We start from the raw sequence: 12,298 nt of genomic DNA, 5'->3' as shown, positions 1-12,298 counted from the left end.
CGTAAGTTCAATTTGATTAGCAATATTAACCACATAAAGACTATTTACAATGAGACTGAATACTTGTCTAGTGAATTAAGAAAGACTAAGATAGCAGCAGCCAACTTTGCTCTTTGAATTGTTGTTTGCAGTCCTGTAAACTTGGATCTTTCAGAAACATGTGAACACAGATAAAACTTGATCTTGTAATTGTACAGTTAGCTGGCATGGAAAGAAAATTTAGATAGATCTCTCCCAATGTGGAATGTTCTAATTAGGGAGGTATTCAAACATTGTCACATATAGTATAACTCCTTAAAGCTTTAAACACAAAAACGTGAGTGTGGTGTGTGAACAGCCATGTATAAACACTACAGCATTTCTTCAACCTATCTACTGGGCTTAGCTTATATACCCCTATAGGACCTAAATATAGAAAGATACATAACCAGAATTAGCTAATAAGCTCTATGTTTTACCATCAGCAGAACCATTGCAAAATCCATCTCTGCGCAATCAGTGAGTCATAAGCATCACCTTGTTTCCATTGCTAGGAGTGCATGAACACAGCAGACTGCTACAAGGAAAAAGGCAGAAAATGTTAAGGTACACAGAACTGTTGCAAAGAAATATCTGGAGAATTAAATGTTAAATGTGCGCTTTCCACAATTTCTTGCCCTGTAGACTTAAAAAGAAATCCTGTGCTTCAGGGTGATTCCTTATTGAGCACACAAGATATTCAAATACAGTGTTGGATTACATGTCTTAAAGCAAGTAACAATTAAAGTCATAGAAAAAATTTCAAAAGCTGTCACGTAACAAAACCTCGAGAAGATGAACTGTCTGTGAAGAGAATACAAGATGCTGGGAAGAAAACAAATGGTTAATTGACAGAAAACACAGAGAAGCAGGCGCTTGTCTTTTGGAGAATTCAACATTACCTGCAGACAACAAAAAAATTAGCAAAAGTTGATTACGGCACTATCTGGAACAAGCTTTGGCAACACAAATCTGTAACTGCTTTAACGCGGGAGTACAAGTTCAAAGGAGTGTCTGATAAGTGCATCTTTCACTAATTGTGATCCTATCCTTGTCGTTAGGGATGAAGAAGAGAACTGTAATTGACAGCCGTGGTATAGCTAAGATTGGCAGACCATCCACAGCTTGCAGATGAAGTTGTTGATAGATCATGTGTATACAATGCTAAAACTGACATGCAATAGATGTGTTAAAGATGCAAAATTTTTATGCTCTGTTTATTTCCCTCTGAGGCTGCACAAGCATATTTACAGGAGTTAAGTGTTAACAAATGATTCTCTCTTAGACTGTCCGAGATGAATAGCATTCTCTTGCAGAGCGCCCAGAATCGCTGATAAGAAGTCTGGGCTTTACGCCAGGCTATGACCTAGAGTTTTCTACTTCACAGAGCAGGGAAAACAATACAGACTTTATGTCCTAGCAGGCTGCACTGTATCCGTGGATGAGATTAGACCCATCACGCTGAGATATTTAGGAAACTACTAAGCAATGCAAGGTATGATAGAAGTTGTATAAGTAGCTGGAGAGGAACAATGCTTCCATGTTATAATAAATATGAAGTGAATACTAGCTTCCATACATGTCCCAGTATTTTTACTGCTGGGTCACTAATTAAATTACCTGTTGATGAATGACTGGCCTCATAACAAAAAATTACCTGTAAAAATGCTTAGGTGTCATCATGGAGCTGTGACCATAACACAGTCCTACAGTATACAGACTTGAACAGCCATAGACTCAAAGCAAATTTAACCCTATGCAATAATGGCTCTTTGACAGTAATCTCAAGAAAAACTTTTACATCTGTTGAATTTATATTGCCTCTTATTACTGTAAGAAATAGGGACAAAGCTTTCGGATTTTCTGAGCTTTAAACTAAGAATTGTTTCTCTGAAATTCAATACTTATTACCCTTTAAACCTATTACCCTTTAACATCTGACCAGCTGATAAGACAGAAGAAAGCGCTCCTTAACGACAGCATTCCGCAGAAAAGAACATAAACAGTTCCTGACACAAGCAATCATTTACTCGGAGATATAGCAAACTGCATTTAGCAACCATGAGATCAACTCCTGTGGAGGTGTAACAGCTGCCCCCTTACTCGGAGACGTAGCAAACTACCTGCACAGAAGACACACAGCACGCTTCCCTTGCAAACATGACCTGAAATAACTCTCGCAAATCCCCTGGGGGCTGCCCTGGGGGCTGCCCTGAATCCCATTTCTCTGTGCTGTAATGCGACCCCATCAGCAATGTGGCTGGTGCGTCCAGACCTGGCCAGAAAGGATGCAAGCAGTCAGCTGTTTCCCCTGTTTTGGCTATCTCTGGTCTTTGAAGACCATCAGTGGCTGATGCAAGATTAATTTTCGCTTGCTTAGGGCAAATGAGTCCTTCCTCTTGTGGCAGGAGACCCCTGCTCCAGTCACTAGGGACTGGCTGTTGGACAGATGAGCATTTGGGGAGAGCCTCTGTCCCTTTGTCTGTAAGACTGAGTTGCAGTTCACAGACCCCTTGAGATGGGAGCAAGTCACAGCAAGCAGAAACAGCTGCCTCATCTCTCTGAGCTAAAATCACACAGGCAGGGTCCAACACAGGAGGACTGCGAGGCATCCCAGGCGGTTCCACAATTAGCAGGGAGGCCGAAGGGAGAGGAAGAAGAATTTGAGGCAGTTTAAACAAATTACTTTCACCTTCTGGAGCAAGAAGAATGTTACGTTGACTCACTGGGGTCTCTCGTATGCCAGATACTACACAACCCTCTCGAGAACTCTCACTTAAAGTTTCAGTTTTTTCCTCTACAGGAGCAGACAGTAAAGGATCTAAATTTGGTGGAGGCAATGCTGAAGAAGCAGCAGCAAGGGGGGCCGGTGGAGGCAGCGCTGTAGAAGCAGCGGGGGGGGCTAACACAAACTGCGGAGATGAAAGTTTTTCCTCTGCTCCTTTTAAAAGCAAATTGTAGTTTCCATGAAATACAGAGAGTGCCTCATAAATAACTTTCCAAGTTAACAAACATGTAATACTTGCTCTTGGCTCTGACTGCAATTCTTTCCCTATCCTTTGCCAAACTTCTAACTTCAAACTTCCATGCATAGGATACCAAGCACAACTCTGATCTATCTCACTTAACAATTCCAATATTTCTTTATCTGACACTTGTCTCTTGCAATTCTGCTGAACGAGCCTACTTAGCTCTAGAGCGTGTTGCTCCTGTTCCTTAGTATATGAAGAGCCCATGCTTACCCGGGAGCTGACGCTGGGTGCACGAAGACTATTCCAGTCGAGGGCAGCAGGGTGATGGGAGCTGAACCTACATCAGAAGACTGTCGGCTCGGCTGATGGGAGCTGGATGATCACGTCGGGGTCACCAGCTGATGAGGGATCCTAGCCCAGGATCCAGCAATCAAGACACGGAGACAAGTGTCATGAACCAAAAGCCCTCCTCACCCAAGTGAGAGGTTTATTTTATAGTACAGAGTAAACAATACTAACAGCTAGTAAGCTTCATAGTGATGGATTACATCCGTGCGCTAAGGAGCAATGCTAACGAGCAGGTGCGTTATCAATGTTTTGTCTTCATGCAAGGCCTTGGCTCCAGATAAAGGCAAGATGATCTAATTGTTTTCTGGCTACTGAATCAGGGTCAACATGACCTTTCCAGACGTGGTTTGCCAGCGACCTAGAGGAGGTCACAATTTCCCACAGCCCTCTGGAAATACCGTGTTTTTCGCACCATAAGACGCACTTTTTTCCAAAAAAACATTGGGGAAAAAGTGTATGCGTCTTATGGAACAAAATTCCCAGATTATTTTTTCCTGTTTTCTTCGCCTAAAAATTTGGTGCGTCTTATGGAGAGGTGCGTCTTATGGAGCGAAAAATACGGTTAGGGGACATTCCCAAAATACAAATTATTTCATACACAGAACCAATATGGAATCCATTTTACATTGTTCACAACTACATATCCCATTATCAGTACATGATTTAAATCACATAATCTGTTTCATGAGAGATTTATCAGGAGCTCTAAATAAAGCTCTTTCCACATTCTATGCATTTATGTGGTTTCTCCCCAGTGTGAGTCCTTTGATGTGACTTAAGATGACTACTCTTACTAAAGCTCTTTCCACATACCATGCATTTATGTGGTCTCTCCCCAGTGTGAGTCCTTTGATGTAAGCTAAGGGCATCACTGCGACTAAAGCTCTTTCCACATTCCATGCATTTATATGGTTTCTCCCCAGTGTGGGTCCTATGATGTACCATAAGCAGTCCAGCCTGACTATAGCTCTTTCCACATTCCATGCATTTATATGGTTTCTCCCCAGTGTGGGTCCTTTGATGTACCCTAAGCTGACCACTCTGACTAAAGCTCTTTCCACATTCCATGCATTTATGTGGTTTCACCCCAGTGTGGGACATTTGATGTAACCTAAGATTATCACTGTGACGAAAGCTCTTTTCACATTCCATGCATTTCTGTGGTTTCTTCCCAGTGTGAGTCCTTTGATGTGACCTTACAGCATCACTGCGACTAAAGCTCTTTCCACATTCCATGCATTTATGTGGTTTCTCCCCAGTGTGAGTCCTTTCATGTGACTTAAGATGACTACTCTTAATAAAGCTCTTTCCACATTCCATGCATTTATGTGGTTTCTCCCCAGTGTGCGTCCTTTGATGTACCCTAAGCTGACCACTCTGACTAAAGCTCTTTCCACATTGCATGCATTTATGTGGTTTCTCCCCAGTGTGAGTCCTTTCATATGACTTAAGATGACTATTCTTACTAAAGCTCTTTCCACATTCCATGCATTTATGTGGTTTCTCCCCAGTGTGAGTCCTTTGATGTAACCTAAGGGCATCACTGTGACTAAAGCTCTTTCCACATTCTATGCATTTATGTTGTTTCTCCCCAGTGTGCGTCCTTTGATGTAACCTAAGGTGACCAGTGCGACTAAAGCTCTTTCCACATTCCATGCATTTATGTGGTTTCTCCCCAGTGTGGGTGCTTTCATGTGACTTAAGATGACTACTCTTACTAAAGCTCTTTCCACATTCCATGCACTTATGTGGTTTCTCACCAGTGTGGGTCCTTTGATGTGACCTTACAGCATCACTGCGACTAAAGCTCTTTCCACATTCCATGCATTTATGTGGTTTCTCCCCAGTGTGAGTCCTTTCATGTGACTTAAGATGACTACTCTTAATAAAGCTCTTTCCACATTCCATGCATTTATGTGGTTTCTCCCCAGTGTGAGTCCTTTGATGTACCCTAAGCTGACCACTCTGACTAAAGCTCTTTCCACATTGCATGCATTTATGTGGTTTCTCCCCAGTGTGAGTCCTTTCATATGACTTAAGATAACTATTCTTACTAAAGCTCTTTCCACATTGCATGCATTTATGTGGTTTCTCCCCAGTGTGAGTCCTTTGATGTAACCTAAGGGCATCACTGCGACTAAAGCTCTTTCCACATTCTATGCATTTATGTTGTTTCTCCCCAGTGTGCGTCCTTTGATGTAACCTAAGGTGACCAGTGCAACTAAAGCTCTTTCCACATTCCATGCATTTATGTGGTTTCTCCCCAGTGTGGGTGCTTTCATGTGACTTAAGATGACTACTCTTACTAAAGCTCTTTCCACATTCCATGCACTTATGTGGTTTCTCACCAGTGTGCATCCTTAGATGTAACCTAAGCTGACCACTGTTACTAAAGCTTTTTCCACATTCCATGCATTTATGTGGTTTCTCACCAGTGTGGGTCCTTTGATGTAACCTTAGAGCATCACTGCGACTAAAGCTCTTTCCACATTCCATGCATTTATGTGGTTTCTCCCCAGTGTGAGTCCTTTAATGTAACCTAAGGTGACCAGTGCGACTAAAGCTCTTTCCACATTCCATGCATTTATGTGGTTTCTCCCCAGTGTGGGTCCTTTGATGTGACCTAAGATGACCATTTTCACTGAAGCTTTTTCCACATTCCATGCATTTGTACAGTTTCTTCCCTGTGTGAGTTCTTCGATGTGAGCGCAGATTTCTTCTCCTGCTGAAACTCTTTTTATATTCCATCATTTTTGTATGATTTCTCTCCAGGGTGAGTTCTTTAAACTGCACTAGCGGCACTGGTCTGAAGCTGTCTCCACACTTCAGGCATTTAATTCGTTCCTCCTTTAGCTCATGAGTTTTTCTAAGCTTTTCTTTCCGGTTTCACACTTGACTCTTTTCAGGGCCAGAAGAAATGGCTCTGTATAATTCTGGCCATCGTCTTTGTTACCTGATAGAGAAAAAAAGAAGACATCTTGAGAATGTATCACTGAGCAGAATCTAACTGGAGGCCAAACTAAAGAGTTTGCTGTGTCTTTTACTCCTTTGAAAGGCATATGTCTCCTGGAGGCTTTATAGTGGAACCTCTACTTAAGAACGTCCCTACTTAAGAACAATCCAACTTAAGAACAGCTCCGTTCACTAAATTTTGCTTCTACTTGAGAACTGAGCTCCAAGATAAGAACGGGGAAAAAAACCTTTCCTGCCCTTTTTTTAACCTTAGGTCATTTTAGGCAGATCTCTTAGATTAAAAAAAATTTCTCCCCCTAGTGGTAGAGTACGGATTAACCGGCTTTGCATTAGTTCCTATGGGAACTGATGCTTCAGCGTACAAACGTGCCTGTACATAAGGACAAAAAACAGCCGGAACGGATTAATCGGTTTTCAATGCAATCCTATGGGAAATTTTGCTTCAACTTTAGAACGTTTCAACTTAAGAACACCATTCCAATACGGATCAAGTTCTTAAGTAGAGGTTCCACTGTAGTTTCTATGGACGGAAAAGAGCAGATACGGATTAAATGGTTTTCAATGCATTCCTATGGGAAATGCAGATTCGACATAAGAACTTTTCGACTTGAGAACAGCCTTCCAATACGGATTAAGTTCTTAAGTAGAGACCCCACTATACTGGCAACATTTGAAAAATTAGCCGTATTGTGCAAACAGCATGGACTCCCCTTGCCTGAATTGATACTTCGAAAGGGACAGTGATGGGAAAATATAATTGATTAATATTAACCACTATCTGGAATAAGATTAAGCATGGGCCATCAAGTCAATTCTGACTGATGGCAACCCTTTTTTCAGGGGTTTCTAGGTAGAGAATACTCAAAAATCGTTTCCCATTCCCTGCTTCTGGGAACCTTCAGTTTCCCAAAGGCCACACAGGCTGACCTTACCCTTGGGAGACACAGCGGGGAACCTCTGGTTCTGCCACCAGATATTTAAACCACTGACCTATCCAGCCAGCTTCTCAGAAATACAAGGAGAGGGTTTTATTAGAATTGAGGTTTTACAGGAAAAGTTCCATGGTTTACTTGCAAATTTCCTCCACTGTACAGTACTTAATTTAAAGGCATTGAAAGTCCATAAATGTATTGAAAATGGTGAACCCATGAAAGGAGAAAGGGAAGGAAGAGTTGGAAAACCTGGATTAATAAAAAAGCCACTGTTGGCTCATATTTAGCTTGCGATCTACAACAATTCCAACATCCCTCTCACTCGTAATTTTGCTGAGCTAAGTATCCCCCATCTTGTAAGTGTGCTTTCTTTTTCCAAGGTGCAGGACTTTGCACTTGACCGTGGCCAGGTAGGCTCTTGCCAAAAAGAGGGGGGAAATATTATTAAATGTAGCGGTGAGGGTTTATGGGTTAGGGTTATTTTTAGGAAAATAGCTGAAGTTTGAGGATTTGTTATTATTGGGTGTTGCTTTGCGGGGGTATGTCGTCAGAGTATGGGACCAAATGGAGATGTGATGCTAAAATGGAATGGTTTAAAGTCTTGATAAATAAAGATAAATGTTAATGGATGAAGAGGAAGATAAATTAAACCCTACCAAGAATGAAAGAAGGTATAATATTATCATATGAAATAAACTGATAAATAGAACTGACATGCAGGATTTTTGGAGAGAACTGAAAGGAGATATAAAGAAGTTTACTTTTTATTCATCAGCATATAAAAGTTATTTTAGGATAGATTATATATATTTGCATCTCGTGATTGTGATTTAGAGTTTGCAAGACAGACGTAGGGTTAATAAATGTAGCAGATCACACATTGGTGAATATGAATTTTAAGGGTACCTGGGATTATAAAGAAGCTGGGAGGTGGAGGCTACGTGCAGGAATTTTATGTCAAAATGTTCGTATAGATCAGGTCACTGAGAAATTCAGTAAATTAAAGTCTTCAACATACTCACATAGGAAAGCCGGATAAACAAATTGCGTGTAGGTCAGCCAGACCCCTGAAGCTGATTCACTGGGAAAGTTTGAGGCTGCTGTAGCCACGGGCAGGTGCCTGGGATTGTAGGGGCTGAAGTTGGGATAAAAGCTGCCCAGGCAGATTATTAGTTGCTGCACCTTTGCTTAAGGGTGGTCAGGCTGAGAGTGGGATTGTGAGTAAACAGTCATTATATGTTATATGTTCTGTACATGCTGTTATGCTGAAGTTAAGCTACTTAAATGTTTAAATACAAAGTGTTTTTCTAATTACATTTGCCTGTCATAGAGTTTTGCATCCAGAGAGAAAGACAAAGCACGGAGTTTCTGTCAGCTCGCTCTCATTCCCTCCAGAGGGGCAACATCTACGCTTCCACCAAGGACACTGTTTGTGTCCATGTATCAAAAGTTTTCTTGACATTTTACATATATTAGAGAAAACAGAAAAAGAATTGATGGAAATATGGAGGATAATTCATAAGAGAGGGTAGTAATTTAATGTACTATGAAATGTGTAACAAAGAGTTAGTACCTAAAATTATTTTTTTCTTTAGAATGAAACAAATAAAAATTTTGAAAAACTGGCAAAACATAATTAACAGATTTTGAAGTGGTGATCAATAAGCAAGGATTAATAAAAAGTACTGGTATTAATATCAGAAACTAGGAGGATTAGGTTTACCAAGGAGAAGGGAGCTAGCACCTCATGGGATTTGGAGACTCTCCCTCTCTTAATGCAGCCTAAATAGCATTGGCCTTTTTGGCAGCCGCATCACACTGTTGGCTCATCTTTGGCTTCTGCCAAGGGACCCAAAGTGGCTCACAACATTAAAATTCACACAGTTAAAAACACAATATGTTAGATATTAAAAGATAAATTAAACAATGTATGATTTAAAACACAATTAAAAGATTAAAACAGGAAAAAAATTAAAATTATCTGCCAAAATGGGGTTCAGGGATTCCGTTATAACTTTTAAAAGCCTGCCTGAAGAGATGGGGTTTTAGCTCTTTTCAAAAGGATAAAATGGAAGGGGCCGTCCTGATCGCCCGAGGGAGAACGTGCCACGGCCTGAGGGCTGCCACCGAGAAGGCCCTCCTTTCCCGTGTCCTTATAAGCTGGGCTTGCACTTGCAGTGGGAGCAAGAGGAGGGTCTCCTCTGCTGATCTGAATCACCAAGAATAGGGAATATAGGGAGAGACGGTCCTTCAGGGAGCCTGGACCCAAGCTGTAGAGGGCTTTCTAGGTAACAACCAGCGCTTTGAATTGGGCCCGGAAACGGAGCAGTAACCAGGGGCGTTCTATGCTCTTCATAGCTGGCCCCAGTCAGTAGTCCCATTGCAGAGTTTTGCACCAGCTGAAGTTTCCGCTGCCCCTCACAGAGTGTGTTGCAGTCATCCAAACGGGGTGGAACTACGGCATGAGTCACTGTAGCCAAAACCGACATCTCACGGAACGGGCGCAGTTGGCGCACCAGCTTCAGCTGTGCAAATGCACTCCTTGCCACCGCCGAGACCTGGGCATCCGAGCTTAGGGATGAATCCAGGGGGACACCCAGTGTACCACCACGATGATGATGAGGGGGCTGGAACCCAACCCTTCGGAGGAAAAACGGAAAGAACTGGGCATATTTAGCCTTGAGAAAAGAAGGCGGAGGGGAGATAGGATTGCACTCTTCAGAGACTTGAAAGATCGTCATACAGGGGAGGGGCAGGATCTGTTCTTGATCATCCCAGATCGGAGGACATGCAACGATGAACTCAAGTTAAAGGAAACCAGATTTAGGTTGAATATCAGGAGAAACTTCTTAAGTGTTGAATGAACTGAAGAATTTTTTGAGAGGCAGGCCAGCCAATTCCTGGAGGTTGGGCTGTCGGCGCACAGGATCCCACCTCTCAGCTGAGCCACATGCACAGAGGCAGCCCCTTTAAAAAAATTGTTTTAAATTCATTTTCTTTGGAGAAAGACTCACTGTGCATGCGTGAGTCCACCCCTCAGCTGAGAGGCAGGCACATGCGCACAAGCAGCCCAGCCTCCGGAAGCAGCTTCTAGCCTTCCTCTCACGATGGCAGCAGTGGTGGGAGCAGCAAACGTTAAGGAGGCCAGAGGGGTCGTGGGAACGGAGGGGAGGGAGGGGGGGGAGCCTGTTGGGGCCGGAGGGAGGCAATGGACCAGAACGGTCAAGAAGATGCTAAAAATTGTGTGATGCCAATCCGTTTGGGTTCTCCGGTTCAGAAACAACCCAAACCAAGGAACCAGCTCTTTTCCACACATTTCCTGGTGGCTGTTTTTTGGTTTGTGCCCATATCTCACTAGTTCCCCTCCATCTGTCACCTCGCCCTGAGTCCTCTCTCTAATTCTGGAGATGACCTTTTAAGGATGGCGAGAAAGATGAGGCTGGAAAAAAACCCCACCTGAGGCCACCAAGACCCTTCCTTGAGGAGACCTTCTTTCCCCAAAGCCTCCAGGAGACGGTCTTTGCCTTGGATCCAGAGGATCCCTCTTTCCACTGAGGAAATATGCAGCCACCTCCTCAGGGAACACCAGCAGCTCAAAACCACAAAGAGAATTCCTCTAAATAGATTCTCCCCCCCCCCCAAAAAAAATGCAGGGATCATCTCCCGGCATCCACCCGCACTCCCAGGTAGAAGGAACTGCTCTTGTCCTTTAATTGATGGGAGCCACCTTGGGTCCTCTTGTAAGGCAGAAGGCAAGGTAAAAATTATCTTAAATGAATATATTGAGCAGAACTCACCCAAAATATGATGTATCTAAGCTTTCCGCCCTTATTGCCTTCTGCCCATAGTATGGTCGTGCTTCTGACTCAGAGAAATGAAGGTCTCACCTACCTTAATGATGTAGGGAGGGATCCCCCAAGTGGGAGCGGCTTCTTCCGTTCACCCTCCTGGATCCCAAAAGAAGGAAGGGGGAATTCAAGGAAGCGCCCCCGACAAGGTGTGTCTCATCCTCAGCAGTTAACGAGAGCAGCTACGGGAGACTTGGGGGTGGCGGCCCCCTCCCGAAGAGGCTTCTGGGGCTGCCGGCGATGGGGCTCAAATGCTCGGACCTCCTTATCCGAGCAGCACAAGGAAGGGCATTCTGCTGACAAGAGAGTAGCTGGCTAGAGAGCTCTGGGGCTCAGGATCAGTTGGGAGTTCGATTCCTCCCCCCCCCATTGGGTCGCCTCCCACGAGAAGAGCCAGTCGGGGATGTCCTTGGGCCAGCTCCACCATCTCAGGAGAAGGAAGATGATGATTAATAGGATGGTGGTGCTTCTCATGGCAATTAGAAAGAGCTCACCTGCCTGGCAAAGGTTGGCGGGATCTGGCGTGCGATCCCTTCTCTTTCGATCCTGGGAGAAGAGAAGAAGCCAAAGGATCCCTCTGGAGAGATCCCGGGGGGGGGGGAAGGAAGAGCGAAAGGCTTTCCCTCTGGAGGGCTACCTTTCTCCTTCTTCCATCCGGTGGGGCAGAGAAAGCAGGGAGGGAGGGAGGGAGGGAGGGGCCTTTTGCAAATTGGGGGGGGGCTCTGAGGGGCGCGTACAGGAGAAAATCCCCGGGGAAGCCTCCTCCTTGCAGCCGGGAGAGCCGGCCAGGGGATCCTCTCCTTGGCGGGGGGGGCAGGTATATGGGGGGAAGGAGGGGAGCCCCATTTGAGGAGTCCAAACCCCATAGCCTGGGAGGGGCATACAGACGACGCTCAGGATGGCAGGCCAGGCATCTGGGGGGGAGGAGGGGAGCCCCATCGCCCCCCAGCTGACCCCCCTCTTCACCCCGAAAGGCCCCACTTCTAGGACCCCCCCCTCGTGTCCTCCCTTTGCAGCCCCCCCTCCCTCTCTCCTGCCCCCATATCCCGCTTCCGACCTGGTGGGGTGAAGTTTGGGGAGGGTTTCCTGGAGGAAGGAGAAATTGGGGGGGGAGAGAAAGAGCTTCGGGGGAAATGCTCCCCCCTTCCCCCCCATCTGCCACCCCCCCAAAAAAAGGCTGCCTGCAGGATCTGGGGAAAGAAGGGGG

General features: G+C 44.5%; 1 protein-coding gene across 1 annotated transcript; it reads right to left on the bottom strand.

Annotated features, from left to right (window-relative positions):
* Window positions 1-803: 803 nt before the first annotated feature.
* LOC144585033 (uncharacterized) lies at window positions 804-11,376 on the bottom strand. Its single transcript, XM_078382471.1, has 2 exons — window positions 11,135-11,376; window positions 804-6,291 (listed from the first exon to the last, which is right to left on the bottom strand). Exon 2 carries the CDS (start codon window positions 5,832-5,834, stop codon window positions 4,044-4,046), a length of 1,791 nt encoding a protein of 596 aa, XP_078238597.1. The 5' UTR covers window positions 5,835-6,291; window positions 11,135-11,376; the 3' UTR covers window positions 804-4,043.
* Between the last annotated feature and the right edge of the window lie 922 nt (window positions 11,377-12,298).

The sequence above is a fragment of the Pogona vitticeps genome, chromosome W (genome assembly GCF_051106095.1).
Source record: "Pogona vitticeps strain Pit_001003342236 chromosome W, PviZW2.1, whole genome shotgun sequence".
NCBI lineage: Eukaryota > Metazoa > Chordata > Lepidosauria > Squamata > Agamidae > Pogona > Pogona vitticeps.
This window is presented reverse-complemented; position numbering and strand designations above follow the sequence as displayed.

What these genes read in the sequence shown, in the direction of transcription:
- LOC144585033 (XM_078382471.1), bottom strand. Translation starts at nt 5,834, where the DNA reads ATGGAATGTGGAAAGAGCTTTAGTCGCAGTGATGCTCTAAGGTTACAT.